The sequence below is a fragment of the Micropterus dolomieu genome, linkage group LG05 (genome assembly GCF_021292245.1).
Source record: "Micropterus dolomieu isolate WLL.071019.BEF.003 ecotype Adirondacks linkage group LG05, ASM2129224v1, whole genome shotgun sequence".
Lineage (NCBI taxonomy): Eukaryota > Metazoa > Chordata > Actinopteri > Centrarchiformes > Centrarchidae > Micropterus > Micropterus dolomieu.
Genome location: NC_060154.1, coordinates 6,486,444 through 6,505,073, shown reverse-complemented (window position 1 = coordinate 6,505,073; position 18,630 = coordinate 6,486,444). Strand labels below are relative to the sequence as shown.

At 38.9% G+C, this 18,630-nt stretch overlaps 1 protein-coding gene across 12 annotated transcripts in view; it reads right to left on the bottom strand.

Moving 5' to 3' along the window:
• The window catches only part of LOC123970727 (ephrin type-B receptor 1-like), a 102,418-nt gene that overhangs the window by 3,799 nt on the left and 79,989 nt on the right, over positions 1 to 18,630 (bottom strand). For all 12 annotated transcript variants that reach the window (XM_046048951.1, XM_046048959.1, XM_046048957.1 and 9 more), the window contains 9 exons: positions 18,386 to 18,491; positions 16,715 to 16,776; positions 16,410 to 16,607; positions 11,806 to 12,053; positions 8,542 to 8,609; positions 7,762 to 7,909; positions 7,174 to 7,323; positions 498 to 694; positions 238 to 396 (listed from right to left, as the gene is read on the bottom strand). In XM_046048951.1, the coding sequence (XP_045904907.1) occupies positions 238 to 396; positions 498 to 694; positions 7,174 to 7,323; positions 7,762 to 7,909; positions 8,542 to 8,609; positions 11,806 to 12,053; positions 16,410 to 16,607; positions 16,715 to 16,776; positions 18,386 to 18,491 (1,336 nt within the window). The remainder of the gene's footprint in view (positions 1 to 237; positions 397 to 497; positions 695 to 7,173; positions 7,324 to 7,761; positions 7,910 to 8,541; positions 8,610 to 11,805; positions 12,054 to 16,409; positions 16,608 to 16,714; positions 16,777 to 18,385; positions 18,492 to 18,630) is intronic.

Sequence of the window (18,630 nt, the reverse complement as noted above, 5' to 3'; positions counted from 1 at the left end):
GCTGTAATTGTAATCAAAGCATTTTCTACAATGACAAATAGGAAGAAAGTATGGATATGAGTAAGCCTGGGAGATTGTTCAGAGAAACAGACAGGCGTACACATGCACCAGCAGTCAGCCAACCAGCCGCTCTGTCAGTTGTCCAACTAACAAGACACAGACTTGGCGGGTGAGCAGTGCGAGACAGACAGCGTCTCAAAGACAAAAAGAGAGAGGCAGTTAAATGGGTAGACATACTCTGCTGTGATTTGTGTGATGAGCGGCAAAGAAGTGAAGCCTGAGCCCATGAAGGAGTCTCGGTATTGGGTCATCTTCAGTGCAGCCAGCCAGTCTTCCACAGAGCTCACCCTGCTCAGGTCCGGAGCTCCACGGTCTAACAAAGGATGATGAGAAGGACTGGAGACAGTGGATACAATAGACAAGAGAGAGAAACAGTTTGTTACAGAACACACAGGAAGAGTGTTTGTGTATGTCAATCAGTTTGCATCTCGCCTCACCCAGGGGCGACATTGTTGGTGCCGGCTTTGAGAGATGCAGGGTTGCGTATCATTTTGTCCAACATGCTGACAATATCGGGGAACTTTGGCCGTGCGTTTCTGTCTTTTTGCCAGCAGTCCAGCATCAGCTGGTGCAGCACTACTGGACAGTCCATTGGGGCTGGCAGCCTGAAGTCCTGCTCGATGGCATTTATCACCTGGGACACAGTGAGAGAAGGAAGGACAGAGACAAATGGACACAGATGGTTATAAATAGTGAAAAATCACTTATCTGTATTATATTTCAGTCTAAGAGATTAAAGTTGCTATAATCAGTATCTTTACATTCACAATGGGTCAAATGACTGTTTGACGAGCAACGTTAGACTCGTAGTGACAAACTCAGAGAGAAATATCAGCTGGGTCCTAAAAGTCCAGTGTGTAACATTTAGGAGGATCTATTGGCAGAAATGGAATATAATATTCATAGGTATGTTTTAGTCATTATGAATGAAAATAAGAATTGTTGTGGGTTTTTTTACATTTGCATGAGCCTTTTATTTTATATCTATAGAGGGAGGTCGTCTTCTAAGGAGTCCGCCAAGTTGAACCACCATGTTTCTACAGTAGCCCAGAACAGACAAGCCACACAGAGCGGGCCTTTTGCATGTTTCGCAAGTTTCGCAGCCACCCTAGTTTTCCTACACACTTGGAAATCGTGCGTTATCCAGTTGCTCACTGCTAGATGGAACTAAATTCTACACACTGGTCCATAAAAAATAAATGATCAGCTCTACAGAGGCTTTCAGCATCTTTCCGCTTATTCATTTGGCATAAACGTTACCAACTAGCTGGTTATTTCCCTCAGGAGTTGGTGGAGACCAAAATAGAGCTACAAATACAGTAATTGTTGGACTTACAGGATGTCAGACACAAGACTCCAAACAAATGCCAATGTTGCTTTGCATCTGCTGAATATCTACCACATTTATTACATCAACTTTATGATAATATGTCAGTGTTGTGTTATAGCTTGTTCTGCTTCCCCGATGTGGCTAGAAAAATCAACCAAGCCCACTTCTCTAGTAAGAGAAATGGGAGATATAAATGACAGAGGGGAGAAAATCTTTTGAAAGAAATGTAATATTATGATATGACATCAGTAAATTGCAAACTGCAGGGTGCTGGTCTATGATGCTGAGGATATCAAAGGGATGAAAGAGGCAGAAATATCCAAAGTTGAGTCCAGCTGTCTTGCTGCTGTTTAGGTGACACTTTATATTTTGCTCTCAAGTTTTGATTTGTGCTTGCTGTTGGCAAAAAATAGTTCAACGGGGATGGGATAGTCTTCTCTGTTACAGCTCCTTTGTGATTTTGGATGAAAAGACAGGTGTATTTTTATGGAAAACTCCTGCCTTATTCAGCTTTATTTAAAACCACAGAAAAAAATTAAAACTTGGATTAGCTAAGAGGATTCAATTTCCATTTGAGAACTTTATCCTGACACAGTGTGCAGTCGCTCAGTATAGCCCGATATTCATCGCTAGGCAGCAGTAATGTCTGCTACAGTCTCTGATGTCAAGGCAGGTAGTTTTACAAGAGGAGCTTCTGATTTCATTATGCCAGGGCAGGAATTGAGAAAGATAAGTATCTTTCTGTGAAAACTTTTAGGCAGGAATTTTGTATTGCAGAGAGGTTTTGCTAAATATGGCAGCATATCTTTGGGTGCAGATTGTAATTATCCTGAACATCACAGGATTCAAATCTCCTTTGACTGAAAGAGTAACTAGCTGGCTTGCCACCCCAAAATAAAATGATCAAACAAAGGAAATATCAAGTGCTTTCTCAAATTATTCTGCCCCCTGTGCCAGGGATGTGAAAATGATCTACGAAATGTCTCCCCAACTTAATTATAATGGTTGTAATGTTTAAAACCCACATTGTTGTCTAACCTAATGGCTCAAATAAACGAACACGTTCTGTATTTGTAAAGCCTTCTGATAATCTTTCAGCTATTTTACCACATCAAATATCCAGTTACTATCATCTTGTAACACACACTTTATTCTTTAGAGGCCCGATGAGTACTTTTTGGCTTTATAAGTTGCGGATATATTCAGAGTGTTTGTATTAGACATTTTGTTTTATAATCACAATTGACATGACAAACTTTATTCATGTAAACCAATGGTTCTCAACCAGAGCTGCCAACTGTCACGCATTAAGCGTGAGACTCACGCAGTTGACACTTTACACACGCCCCATACATCAATTTTCTGACGCATTGGAAAAACTAATGTAGCATATAACTGATAGCGTCGACTTGGCACGATTATACTCCACCCAGCTGATGCGACACAGGCGGACGCTGTGACAGGAATCAAGCGAACCCGCTCTTGTGCAGTGAGTGGCAGACAATTTGTGATCGGGTAACATAGCTGGTCGAGTTTTGCAATATAAAAATGTAGAATCTGAAGCACAGCCTTGCTCTGTTGGGAATGTGAGCTGCACAGACCTGCTGAACTTAACATGTCAGGATTTGTGGTTAAGTGTTTTCAGTTAGTTTCGTTTTGCACAGGTCTCATCTATACTGTCCAAAAACGGGTTCTGTGTCTGTCTGTCTGGAATTCTATCATATCAGCAGAGCAAGTAATGGACAGCAGATTATAGGGCGGGGTGATTTTGAAAAATATTATGAATTGTGATTAAATGACAACGTTATTCACATAAAAATCTTTCTGGAGATATCAGATTACACAGATATGTGGGATAGATGCAAAACGTTTTGCATTAAAATGAATTAATTTATCTTTGAAGTGAAAGGGTGCCACATTTAAAGAGGAAGTTCCCCAAACAAAGACACAACACTAAATCATGAAAGAAAAAGTCACCTGCTGCCTGAGTTTTGTGTTTCCGTTGACGTAGCCTAGATAAAAAACATTTCCTTAATGCAGAAATTAATTTCCTATTAATGCAGAAAAGGAAAGAATTGGTGCAGAAATTTTCACCAGAATTCAGGAAATTAATTGTTTAATGCTAAGAATTTGCTGAGATTCTGGGGGGAAGACTCCCCAGTACATGGTTAGGTTTGGTCAAAATTAAGGCTATCATGTCTGGAAGTTGGCAAATGTTCTGATCACACTGATCTGACCACAATTATTGACTTGGCTTTTCATCTACATATACATGTGCCTGAGGCATGCACATCAAAGAGCAATGACCCCGACCCCTGCAGTGGGATATGACACAGAAGGCCTAAAATGAACCGACGTCCAATATAATAATATAATAACTTGAATATAACTAGACGGACTGTGAATGGAATCACTTTGGGTGGATATTGTAAATATTTTGCACTGTTTAATCCAGTAGGTGGCGGTAATGCCAACCGCAATAAAACGCCAAAGAAGAATAAGAATAAAAAAAATTCAACATCAAGCTAGCTAACTAACATTGATCCCATTAAGTGAGTAGAATGGAGGTGTGTGTGTGTGTGTGTGTGTATCTTGATATTTGCCATGGCAATACTGTATCGATACACGGACGCCAAGTATCGATATTTTATTATATAAATTGCAGATGGGACTTTTAACTTTTTGGTACTAGAATAATAAAGTCTATTTCTTTTTTAGTCCACTAGAAAACTTAACAGGACCATATAGAGTACTGAGAAAGTGATATGAACAAACAGAGAAATGTATCTTTTTAGATAGACAGATGTTGACAAAGTTTGACTTTAAGGACCTAATTGGAATTTGGAAAAAGGTAATAAATTGTAATATATCTCAATATATTTCAAATCGCAATAAAATCGAATCGCAACATAAATATCGTGATAATATCGTATCGTGGGGCCTCTGGTGATTCCCACCCCTACTCTCTAAGTGTCTGACAATTTGGGCAATTCACTTATAGAGTTAGATGAGAAGATCGCGCTCTCTGTAATTTAGACCACTGAAGACTGATCATCACATGAAAACTCCAGGAAATCGCTGCACCCAGCCAAGAAATAGGTTCGCACATAACACCTCATCAAACCACAGTTGTTGTTCTTTTTGTACGTATTAAACAAATGATATAACATGTTAATTTGTGAGCTTTAGAGATGCAGGTAGGTAGTTACATTGGAAGTATTTTTGCTAAGCTAAGCTAAGCGGCTGTTGGTCTAAGTCTCAGCAAATAATCATAATTATAATAATAATAATCATAATCCCCAAAGTGTTAAACTATTCCTTCAAATTAAGTCTGTTATTAAAGTCAGATAAACCAAAGCACTTTGGTAAATTAGGTGCCTTCTTTAAAAATGTACTACCTATTATTCAAATATTTATGTTTCACTTCATTATTGCCATGTGCTATTGTTTTGTCATTACTGTATGGTATCTGTTGTTTGGAGTTAGTCAAATGTCATTGTTCTGCCAGTCACTAACAGTCTCTGTCATTTCATACCCTGCCATTCCCCTCAGTTATACTCAATGTGTTTCCAATACCATTCCCCATCGCTTGACCTCCACATCCACCTGCACACCTGCTCCTTACTCCCTCATTAGCTTCCATAGTTTACCTCAGTAGCCTCAGCACTCAGCCAGATTTTCTATTGTGCCTTCCGGCCAAAGCGTTCCATTCTTTTGTCTTTTTTTCCTGCCTGCTTTTTTTTATGATCTCTGCCCGTTTCTGGACTTTTGCCTGCCAGCTTATACCCCCTTGCCTCTCCTAGCTTTGATCGTTGACCTAGTAAATGCTGTTTTAACTGCACCTGTTCTGCTTGTGATTCGAGCTTTGGAGTCCAAACCTTGCCGTTGCACTGTGTCTTCAGTTTTGGTGCTGCAGCTACATTTTTGTTCACATTTTAATGCTGGCTTGTGCCTTTGCCAAAGCAGGAGTGCCATAAAATTCATTGAAATAACACATCAGCACAGTTACAAGCCTATGTCACTTGTTAGTGTACTTGCAAGCCTACCTAACGGCGAGCTGAGGGAATGCGGTGCTTCTACTACTGTAAATTTAGTGCTGGGTATTTGTCTGTTCACTCACTGAACTCTACGTGACCTCAACACACTTTTTAAGCTTTGTGCCACATAAATTCTTTCTAAGCACCGCTGTCAATCAAAATAGCAGCGAGTGCAGTAAAACATCACAGGTCTCTTGCATGATTAATTCATGTCGAACACAGCACCTGTGGTGGCTCCGCTGACAATTTCACCGTTTCATGTTCTTTGAAATAATGTGTGTATGTGTGTGTGCCTTCATGCATGTCTGCCTGCATGCATGTGTATGGTTAAGCTGTGTGTATGTAGTATGTGTGAGTTTAGGGTGTGAGGTTCATGCATAGTTAATGCCCCGGCAGACCCCTCGTTAGCTATGGTGGAAACACACATTTTCCCCATCATTATACACTGTCACTGCCATTATAAAACTGTCTCTGTCATTACTGCTGCATAGGCTGCTTATATTGCTCAGGAGTAACCATAGGGGAAGGAGGGGTGAGGCTGCAAGACAGGAGGTGAGGAGAGACAGCAGGGGGGAAGTAAGAGGCAGGGGGGAAAGTGTGAAACAAGGGGGAAAGGATGGTTACAGTGATGTAGATGTTAGACAGGGAAAGTATTCTCTGCTGAAAAACATTTGGCAATGATTTTGTTTTGTTAGTTGAAAATATGTGTCTATTATAAGTTGGAAGGGGCTCTTCATCAGTGGGACAGCTAACCAAATTGGAAAAACTCAACACAACTGAAGCCATTTAGCAATGTTTTGGAAGATTTTCCACAGAAACCAAATTTAAAGTTTAAACTCAAGGCAAAGAGGAATCTTGTAAAGGCTCCTCTGTGTCACAGTCATTAGATATATAGTTTCAGAAAGCAAGAATTGGGATTTAGAGCCTCAGTGCTTTGAAGTGGGTTTTAGTGCCAAAACTCGCTATAATCTGTGTATCACATTTCTTCTCGGAAAAGATACCTAAAAATAAAAATGTCAGCAATCCGATCTTCTGGAACCTCCTTTTTCATGTACTGTACGACGTGATCCAGTTTAGGTTTAAACAGTAAAATGAAATACTCGGATGAGACAGTATTTTTTACAATACATTTTAACACAGAACAGCATTCATCTGTGCACTTCTTATTAAAATATTGCCAGCCTAAAAAACAAGGACACGTGTAACCTTAAACCACTTAATAACATATTTGTGATGCCAGAACAAAGAAAAAAATAAGGTATATAAATGCTGTAGCAAATTGATCATACTGTGAAGGTAATTGGAATAAAGTTGTCACAACAATAAAATATTCCCAGAAGAAAAGATCAGCAGGAAAACAAAATTCTGATGCCTTTTGGTCTGATGTTTCAGGGAACAAACATTTCTGTGACACTTAAATTGATGTCCTCATTTTCCATGTTTTTTCCTAGACATGCAGACACCTTGCTGTGAGAGATGGCAAAGGAAACAAACAAGCACACCCCCAACCCACACACTCTCTCTCTCTCTCACACACACGCACAAACACACACACTCCAGAAAGACAGTGTGCAACAAAAAAATTGGTAAACGTACACAATCTTATGCAGTCACAGACATCAGTGAGAACACAAAAGAACAAGAGAAAGCCTCTTGTCTATTTCTCTCTCTCTCTCTCTCTCTCTCTCTCTCTCTCTCTCTCTCTCACACACACACACACACACACACAAGCATGCAGTAACTCACATCTTGGTTGCTCATGTCCCAGTAAGGCCTCTCTCCATATGCCATCACCTCCCAGGTGACGATCCCATAACTCCAGACATCTGAAGCCGACGTGAACTTCCTGTAGGCGATCGCCTCCGGAGCCGTCCATCGCACTGGGATTTTACCACCCTGAGGGAAAGAAAGAGAAACGAGAAGATAAGTGATCGAAATTTGATTTTCTTTTTTAGTTCCATGCTTGACGTACACGCTTACACATTTATCTCTCAGTACTAAACACAGGACATAGGTAGCCCATATATCTGTACGTCATAAACTTAAAGGTAAAGATTACCTGTTACGGTAATGATCATCACAATTCTTACAGGGCACAATAATGAGAAGTGTGTATGCTAGATTTCATAAATTGTCCATACTATATGTCACCCACAGCAGTGAAGCACAACATACTGTTTTCAATGGGATAATTACTTAGAACTTAAAATGACCACGTCATTGATGACCATGACAAGTAGGCAGTTTTGGCCACTGCAGGAATGCAGCATTAGTGTGTTCTCTTGAGCGAACATTTATTTGCACTTGCATGTGTCCCGGTGTGTGAGTCCTCACCAGTGAGCTGGTGTAGGTGGGGTCCGAGGTGTCCTCCTCCAGATATCGTGATAAGCCAAAGTCAGACACCTTACACACCAAGTTACTGTTAACCAAGATGTTCCGAGCAGCCAGGTCCCGGTGAACATAACTCATTTCCGCCAAGTACCTGTAACATCAACAGGATTTATTGTGTGAATGTGTGTTATCCATTGGCAGCTACCTGGGCTACTATAAAGAAGCAAAGGGATTTAGTGTGTGTGTGTGTTATCACTGCCAGCTTCCTTTGATAAAATTGGAATGGGATTTCAAGTTTGTGTACATGTATATGTTTGTGCATTATCACAGCCAGATACCCGCATTAAAAGAACAGAAAGGAACTATTGAGAATGTCCGTATGTTAGCAGTGTTTCAAGCTGCCAAGCTGACAAGTCGTGGAGCTCTTAACGTCCATAAATACAGTTTGTGTTTGTTAATTTGTATATCTATGTGTGTGAGAGAAAGAGAGTTTGCAGTATGTGGAGGCAGCATATCTCAAGCTGCCGATGTCAGTCACATGACCAGACGTTATTGGATATCACCACATGAAATCTCAATATGTTAGAATTGGTATTGTTACATAAAAAACTACCCCGTGACCCTGTACGCAGGATAAGCGTTTGATGATGGATGGATGGATGGATGGACAAAAAAAACTAATTTCACACAACAATAATTGAAAGGTCTGAAAGAGTTTCTTCTTCATCTTTATGATAAAAATTGATTTCTGTAGCAGGAGTGTGTGTGTGTGTGTGTGTGTACCTCATTCCAGACGCGATGCCCCTCAGCATACCAACCAGCTGGATCACTGGGAACTGCCCATCGTTTTGCTGCAAAACCATGAACCATGAAAGCATTATTCTTATTTTTTGTTATCAGACTTTTTCACTTTAGAGTTATTTAGAGAAAACAATTTCATGACAGGACAAACATGTTTGGGAGAAAAAAAGTACCTTTTACAAACCAGTTGTCATTTACGTGTTATAAAATGTGGCTGTAATGTGATCAAGATGATGTGAGTGGGGAAAAAAAGCACAGAAACACAGTCTAATCACTGCTGTTGAAATGTGATTTATATGTTTTACTTTTAACTTAACAAGGGTCAATATTGTGGCCCCGGGTCTTGGGTTAGGTGTATGGATTAGGGTTAAGGAGCTTGCTTCAAAGCGTCTGTAAGTTCATAAAACAGTGCCTAAAACCCATAAACCGACACCCCAACTTTTACACCCACTTCATGCAGCGATTGTCCAGGTCTGCCGAGGGAACAAAGCAACTACCTCTGTCACTTTTAGCACTGTCCAAAAGTGTGGGCCCCTATCTCCATTTATATAAATCTTTGCGTGGAGACTACAAAGACACACAACAACATGTAGTCCTTGGAGAGAGTTAATAAAAGCAATCTTTGAGTATTGTCAATCAAAACAGGTATAAACACTTTTGCCTTTAGAAGTGGTCAAACAAACTAGCATAGGGAACCCCTTAGCTACATCCTAACACTTTTTCAATATTAGTGGACACATATATAAAAGTATGGTCACCTTGGTCACGGTTTTCATATTAAGTGATCATTTTGTATTATTCTTTACACTTGTTAAAGCACTTTGTAACTTGTTTTTTAAAAGTGCTCTACAAATAAGGATTATTATTATTATTATTCAGAACGTAAATAGAGACACATCTTTGTCACCTTAATTTGAGTTTTGCTTCATGCTGTACGTCTATAGTTTGTCCTATACAATAGGAAATGCAAGTTATCCGATGCTATACACAAGTGGCTTTAAAATAGGATAGAAGAAGAGTCAATTATGCAGCGTTTCCCTTTGGAGAACAGTTCAGTAATATGTTTGTAAGCTGGAATAATGAAACATGGACCAATTCATAATAATATTCACAGATGGGCTTTCACTGTCCCAAAGATGTAGAGTATGCGATATGAAGTAGGTAAATCAGATTATTATTATATTATTATGAACAAAAAAATAATTTTATTATATCATTAATGTGGTAATCATTAATCTGAATTTTTGCAAATATCTCCTTAATATTAATACAATTTCTGAGGTGATTATCAAACATCAACACATATTTTGAGGAGCTTTCTAGTTGTTGTTGTGAGACATGTTGGTGAAACCCAAAACATCTTTTTGCTATTTTACTCTTTACACTTTGGCCCAACAGTTTCTGTCTCTTATAAACATCCCTGACATCCAGTCGAAGGTGTGTGTTTCTTTTAATTCACTTTGTGCATCAAACTGTGCCTTTGATGCTCCTCTAGCCTAATCCTCTGCAGGCAAAACCTTCTCCTAGGTAGATGTAAACACACATACACATACACACACACACACACACACACACACACACATTGATCTTCTGGGTCCTGTGTCTGCAAGATGGTCACGCTAGGACAGCAACACCAGCGAGATCGATCACTGTGTGTGTGTGTGTGTGTGTGTGTGTGTGTGTTTGTATGTATGTATGAGTCAGCGGATGATTTCTGAGTCAAAAGGGGTCACGCTGTGAGAACCAAACATCAAAGAGTTTCTCTTTCTGTCTTTAGAGGCGCCTCGAAAGGAGGGCAGGATCAAAGAGACAGACAGACACACAGCCTGGCAGGATGAGGAGGACAGAGCACAGGAAGGAAAAGGAAGAGCAGGAGGTTGTTTCTGTCTTTGTGTCTCTTTCTCCAAAAGCTCCCAATCCTCCCCTCTCGATCTGTTTTTCTGTTTGGGTATTTATCTGTTATTTTGGACTGAACGCGCAAATCATACACACAAATTATTAATTGGTGGGTGGGGCTCTGTTGGAAAAGGGCAATATTACATACTGTGATATTCCAATCAGGATTTAGCAACATCTGAATCAGAATCTGGTGACAGTTGGTGTTTTTTTTGGTCATTATCAATCCAATATGATGAAATTACTTACAAATATTTAATTGTACAGAGAAATAATGCCAAGCTTTCAGGAGCTTCAAGTTGAGATAGATAAGTCCTAAATATAGGCATCATGGAAAGTTTAACATTTACATTTCCATGACAACTGAGCAAAGTCAATCTGCTGATGTGGACCATGAGATACAGTAGAAAGCTCCAGAATAAGTATGTGGATCTTAGGTTGAGACTGTCAACTGCTGTTTCCAAGTTCAATAATGAACTATCAAGCTCCACTGTTTCATAGGCTTTACAATCCAGCTAAGAAAAGTTTTATTGGTTTTGGAAACATCTTTTAAATGACTTCTTAAATCTTATGATTTTAAAATGCATTTTAACAATGCTAGCAATTTTTTTTTTTATTTGCCTCATTGCAGTCCTGAAATGTAAAAATGTAAGTTTGTTTTGAAAACTGCTGTATAAGTAAAGTTTGAATTTTGTTATTAGTATTATTATCATTATTAAATAAGTTTGCGGCCATTGTAGTGGTACGATACACATTCATTCGCTGTAGATAATAGGAAGCACTTAGTCCCTCATTAGTTCATGATTACTTGACTATTACCTTTTATTTACCAAGTTTCTTGGGTACCACTTTTGAAGGGAGCACTAAAATGGTAAGTAATGGTGAGATAATCACGAGGTAAGAGGGATCACTTTGTAACTATTCAGTATGATGTATCACTTACTTGGATGTGCACAAAAAGAGTAACTAATGATTAAGTAATGAGAATTAGTTCCTAGTTTTGTGCTCAGTGCCTGATTCAGAATTAATAAGAAACTATTTATGAAGAGAGTGGCCAGAACGAGTCACAGGTATTTATGAAGTAATCATTATGTAATGATTCATTAATATAATATCTCTGTTCTCTAGTAGTTCTGTATTATCATCTATATAGTCTTCGATTCTGAGATATTCAGGAACTACTTATTAACAACTGATTAATTATCAGGTCGTTCCTGATTTGTTACTTACTCGTTACTTACTGTATTGTAAAGTGTTTTTCTTTCTTGAATGTTCTATAAAGTGCAGCAGTACACTGTTATAATAGCTACATCTATATGTGTCTGTGTGTACAATTAGTGTGTTATTTACCCTGAGAAACGAGTCAAGTGCTCCGTTCTCCATGAACTCTGTGATGATCATCGTAGGCCTGCTCTTGGTGACCACGCCCTCCAGTCTGATAATGTTTGGTTGGTCAAACTGGCCCATTATTGATGCCTCAGCCAGGAAGTCCCTCCTCTGCCTCTCAGAGTATCCAACCTTCAGGGTCTTGATGGCCACAGGAATTTCTTTTTTCCCAACAGGCTTGAGGCGACCTTTGTACACCTCCCCAAACTCACCTGAAGAAGCAGAAAGTATTATAGTGCTGAAATTAAAGCATTCAGTCTGACAGCAAAATTACAAAGTGCAGTATATACTTAAGCTCTTCAAAAAACAGCATGTGACTCAGCAGAGAAAAACAAGTGCAGGGATGGTTGTTTTTTTAATACTCCTTTGAATTCAAAGCCCTTAAATAAATGATTACATAATAAATGGGGCTGATTAATAATTGCATTTTAATCACATCTTATGATGTAAAATGGGTCACCTGTGAAATCAGATGGGGTGAAGTTCATACCATTGGGCTACCATGCATTATTTAAAGTCCACCAGTCAAACAAGTTGTTATTTTACTTTGCAGCAGCTGAGGCAGAAGTGAGAGGGGCAGGGCTTGTTAAACACATAAACACTTTCTCAGTTGTGGGAGCTGCCCTCTGCACCTCAGTCTCATGCTGATGGCTTTTGAGCAGCTCTGGCGGAGCAGATTGGTGTCGAGGGCTTTGCTCAAGGGCTCAATGATGGTATTTTTGCAGACTGGAAGAGCAACCAAAATTTAATCCCCTCAGTAGCTTCTCTCGGGGGTGAGAAAAGGTTTGTTGAAAAGATGGCAAACAAGATAAAGGGGACGGTGCCATTATTATTTCTAAGGCACTTGGCTTTGCACAACACACTTCAACTCTTATCTCGTGGTTTAAACAAAGGCAGCCAGGTCAGTTCATGGATAAAGAGTACTGAAACACGAAGCTCATAGGTTCAATTTCTGTGTGAGGTTTAATTTGTCCTGCATGTGCCCTGTAGCATCAGTTTATTATGCTGAAGTCTGTGTGGTCACATATGATGCCAGCTTATTTACAAGCTAGGTAGTGTACTTGACTTGAAGTAAGAATAAGTAAGATTGGACTATTTGGTATTTACAGTACTCTATGGTTATATACCATTTCATAATAATGGCATCATTCGGGTTATTTTGTCAGACTTTTAAAAGCTTCTTCACAATCACAGAAGACTTTAGGGTCAGGTTATGTTGGATCAAAACTATAAACAAAAGGGTTGGCTGGTGGACCGTCATAGAGAGGGGAGAAGATATTGTTTAAATATGGTGATAACGGAGCACGCTTGAAGAAAGCGTCTCATTGGAACGAGTAAACGGATCATCATGTGTAAAATTGGTGTAGTGAAGCTTTAATCCACAGATATTTCTGTGTTTATGGATTTGATTATTTAATAATATGTGATGTATCATATCTTACCTCAAAAACACTAAATTTTAATTAATTTGATTGCAAAGTAAGTAGTAACTAAAGTTATCAAATAAATGTGGATTCAAAAGTTAAAAAGTTTCCCTCTGAAATGTAGGAGTAGAAGTATAAAGCAGCAGAAAATGGAAATACTCAAGTAAAGTAACTCAAAATATTACAGAAAAGTACAGTACTTAGTAAATATATTGTACTTACTTACTTTCCACATCTGCTTTTTGCTCAGTCAATACATGGACCATTTTGTGGATGTTTCTTAATTTATGCATTGCTATGTTGATTTATGAAGTTGGCTACAATGATTTTAACCTCAGTGTCCTGAACTTGTTCAATGTACAGAAAATGCCCTTACAGTGCTAAGGACACAGACGTCTTTTGTCAAAATTAAATTCAGCCATATGCTGCTTGGAGACATGAAAATTGAATATCACTTCATAGTCCCCATCCCTGAGATAAAAATCAGTGTGTGAATAATGGATGTGTGATGGGAATTGGATGACAGGCTGTGTCGTCCTGTCTCACTGTGATCTCTGCTCCACATCTCGCTGCTCATTAAAAACTATCTACTGTCACTGCTGTAAACCAGCAGAGGTAGAGATGGATGGAGGGCAAAATAGGAAGGAGAATGGAAGTAGGGTGGGGTGAGGAAGGAGAGATGGGGTGGTGCAGAAATGAAAGAATGAAGGATGGATGAAGAGGGACAAAAACTGTAATTTTCACAAAGAGAGGAAATGCGACAGTATATTGAAATATACTGTGATAAAATGAACTGGTCTGTAAATTGAGATTATTGATCCTTTCAGGACTTGGCCTTCAGTTAAATAAAGTGCTTTTTATAAAGGACATTTTTTACAGTGTAAGTGATTGTAATAAGGCAAGAGGAAAAAAGAGGGGTGTTATCACAGAGGGAGAGGAAGAGAGAGAGTGAGGTGAGATATTTTTACAATCTCCTTAGGGTACTTTCTTCTTTTATCTTCGCTCCTCAATCTGTTGTTCTGCTTTCCCCCCCTTGGTTCTTTGTTTTAGCATTTCTCTATACGCAAACAAACTCTACAACCCCAGCGGGGCTGAATCACAGGGAGCGATGAAGATAGGAGGAAGTATCAAAGAAATACAGAGAGAAAAACAAAAAGAGAAAGCAGGAGAGAGGGAAAAAAGAGAAGGACCTGTGGATAAGTTTTTACTTTCCATCGCAGTAGAATGGGAGAGATTCAACCATTTAAGGGCTCAAGGTCCAACCACATCTCAATCACCCAGGCTCATATTTTTCCCTCCCTCCCTGTTGTTTTCATTCCTTCTCTGTCACCTCTGGCCGAGGTGAGAAACCTTCCCCTGAGAGAAATAAAGTGAGAAACGGAGGGATTACGGAAAGCCTCTCAGAGTGGCTCAACAGACCAAAGCCGAAAGCATATACTCTCAGCTGTGAGATTCTGAATCTGGTTCATGACCTTTATCAACCAGAGCTCCATGGCCATTTGGTTTGATTGGTTTGGTCCAAAGTTTTCTGGGGGATAACATTTGGACAGTTATAATGTACTACAAAATTTGAAATTAATCAAAGTACTAAAAGACAATTGACAGTGAACCTGGGAGGTTCAGGTCTTTTTGGAGGTTTCCGAGGACCAAGTCCGGGTGGAGTCAGCTAATAGGACCGCTAACTGGGCTAACTAGCTAATGGCAAAGCCTACAGTCAGCAGCAGTGCTATAGATATATAATAAGATCCACATGGCACTGACAAGCATTGTGCTGGTAAGTGACTTCTTACTTTCGTCCCGGTCCTAATGACAAGATAAAGCTCCCGAATGGAGCTTGAGGTTGTTGTTTTTCCGACTAACTGACCAATAAAAACTTGGTTGACTAAAAGCCGTTACATCGACTAACAGTTTAGTACTATTAGGTGGCAGCACTACTTATGATAATTGTAATATGTTCTGGTGCAGAGCTTGAGGTTATTCTTCAGTATTTTGTATTCACAATAGTTTTTAAGGCATAATGCAAATTAAACAATGAACAGAGTTTGATTTGAAGAACACAACAATAATAAAAGTGATAGATGCATATATAATACAAGTTTCTTTTTTTAATGTATGTAGCCCTACAACAGATGATGATGACTGGATGTACTGCTGGTCGTATTTTGTAATTTCACTGAATGTGCACATTTTGTGAACCTATTTATGACCTTGTGTGGCGGGTTTTACCCATGCGGCAACCTCTGGTGCTGAAAAATGAAGCCTACGCAGAAGCGTCAAAAACTGCAGTTCCTCAAATGGTCACTTAAGGCTGGCTCCAAAATTGAGTCAATTCCCATAAACCTTCACGTTAAATTTTATTTTAAATCTATCTTATTCATGTGTGTGTCTGTGTTCGACTTGACTTGGATCCACTTGGGGACAATAAAGCTAAGCTGCTTGAAGGTATAGTGAAGGTGTATAGTTTCAGTATGCAGTAGTGATCAGTGGTAAAATAAAGTACCTGATCTTAGCAACTGCAAAGTTTGCTTGTTTTCACCTTTTTTTTTTCCCTTTTTTCATCAGACAGCTGAAATGCAAAAACTCCTAGCTAGCCCCCCCCAAAAAACTTCAGAGGATGCTCTGGGACTCCACTTCACATCCAACTTTCTCTATTTGCCAAACATCACACAGCATTTTTACAGTGAGAGCTCAGATAGCCAAAGAGAATGCATGAAGACAGTTTTAATTTATTGCGGTGAAAGTTTTCAGCATGAATAAAACATCTCTCCTGACTTCAAAGGAAAAAAATAAAGCAAAATAATACACTGACATTGCGCGTTTCAAGATCCTTCTTATTGACACAAAGTGTGGCACAGTTGAAGAAACAGATTAATTTACTGTATGTGTTGATTCAAGTGACAGTTGATCTCATTAAAGGAAATCAAGGTTTACTTTTCCAACGTTCACTTTTGAAACAGCTTATAGTACTAACTTTATTTTTTTTAATCTTACTCTTCAACAAAGCTCTTGTACAAATGAATGCACAGTAATATTTGACACATATTAAATGGATTTTCACTTTAGGTATTTGTTCATCTTCAGAGATGTACATGAAGGGAAGGGAAAGCCAAGAGTCAAAGACACTAAGTCTAAAGAAATATCTACCTGATCCAATGACCTCCTCTATTTTGACACAGGAGGGGTCGATTTCCTTGGCAAACTCCCGGACAGCCTCGTTGGGGTCCTCATAGGTGAAAGGGTCAATGTAGATCTTGACCCCTGGTGAACTGTGACCTTCGGACAGGCTGGGAAAGGTCACAGTGGGGGCGGGACCACTGAACATGTCAGGCCTCAGAGTCACCTCTGAGGAAAGAATTAGAAAGTACAAATATAAACACGGTTTTGGCGGTTTGGTGTGTGTGAGCATATATGAAGGTAGAGCTTATTTAAAGTTTCAATATTGGTCATACCTCCTCCTGTGTTGTACTGCTGCAGCTTATCACCGTAAACACTCTCCTTCAACTGCCTTCTTCTATAGACAGAAACAAAAACAGAGAGTTTTTGGGGAACGAGGCAAGCAGACAGAAATGTTACACAAAAGTTAGAAATGCTAATTGGCTGTCTTCTCTTCAGCTGAGTTGTGTTAAAATAAATAGTTTTCATTAATGTCAGAAAAAAGTCTGCTTGAGAGAAGGAAAAAGTATTTTTATCAGTATAAGGCAACATGTTACTGTTCTGTGTTGTCAGCTTTTATTTCCTCTTCTTTGTAATATTTTAATACGTCAACTGATCTTCACAATAGACACCTTATACCACATATAGGAGAGAGGGAGCTTGTTATTTCTGGAAGGTTATGAGGTCACAGAAACGTCAGGCATTTAAGAAAGTCTTTCAAAGAGTTGTGGAAGTATAATAAATTGCCACATCAAGAAAGCTTTAAAATACTTTCTCGTACAGAGGCCATTTTATCTGCATTATTATTATTATAAAATGTTTAGTGTAATGTATTACATCTTATTAAATGTGTATGCATAATTATGCAGCTGCATATGGTTACACAAAAAACAAGTTAATTACTCTTGGGTTTTCCCAACTTTCTCCAAAAAATACCCAGATTGACTAAACTAGCAAATCTGTTTAAACTGATTCTCATATGGATTTTATGTTCCAATGCACATTGTGCACTGCCACTTAAAGTAAACATTGTCCTCTTGTTGTAAGCAAAGTTTTATGTAAAAAAAAATATGTTAATAAAACAAAAAACAATAAATGGGTAATGTGAAAGTTTATTGTTGACCTTGGAAACATTATTTTTGACAAGGTTCTACCTTTCATCAGGATCTCACAGTGTTCCTCGGCAGATATGCAGTAGTTGTCATGGAAATGGCTCAATGATCATTACATGACCAAAGTATCGAGCTTCAAATGATAACAGATAGTTGTAATAGGGAGGTAGGAATTGTAAATCTTTTATAAGGTGACTCAAGTACCAGACTGTGAGATGTGGACAAAAGCTCTGAAAATGTTTGTCAGAATAGGCCTTTTTCAATGGCATCTTGACATTTCACTGCAGGAAAAGCACAGGTGTCAATTAATGATGGACGACTTCCATTTAGCTGCTTCTGTTTCAAAGTCCTTGTATTGTGCATGCTGGCTCACTGTCATGCTGTCATGGCTTACTGGGACACTTGAAAAGAACAGAGCCATTGTTAATTTTATTAGTAACACCTGTGCTTTTCCTGCTATGACAAGTCAAAGTGTCTGCTGTGAAAAAGGACAAAAAATGGTTTGGGATGCTGAGAATATATGATAAGTAATGATATGTAAGATAATATGATATTCACCCCTATTGTTTATCATTGACTTAGTATCTGATTTTCAAACATTTTAAAATATGTATATAGACACATTACCAGATAAAAAAAGGAAAATAATAAGCATTGAATCCTATAAAGTCAGAACATGTTCAATGCCGGGCTTAAGGACATTTTGAATGGACAATTCAAAGTATTGTATGTAATGTATGTATCAGGGTATTTACCCCTATCAGTTAGGATATTCCCATGACCCACATATTATGCAGCATGTGTGGGTGGATGTGTATAAGATGTGGTGTGTGTATGTGTGTGCCTGTGTGTTACCTGGTACAGATGATGGCGATAGCTACCAGTGAGACGATACACACTCCACCTACCAAAGAGCCTGCAATCAAGGAGAGCTGCTGTCCTAGCTCTGACTTATACTCATCTGCAGAGACACACACACAAACACACAATCAGGCACAAACAGTGAAAAGAGATGGGTTTTTTTTTTAAACTCTCTCACATACACACAGTTGAGCATTGCTGGAAGGGAAAATATACACTTGACAGTTTCTCTCTCTCTC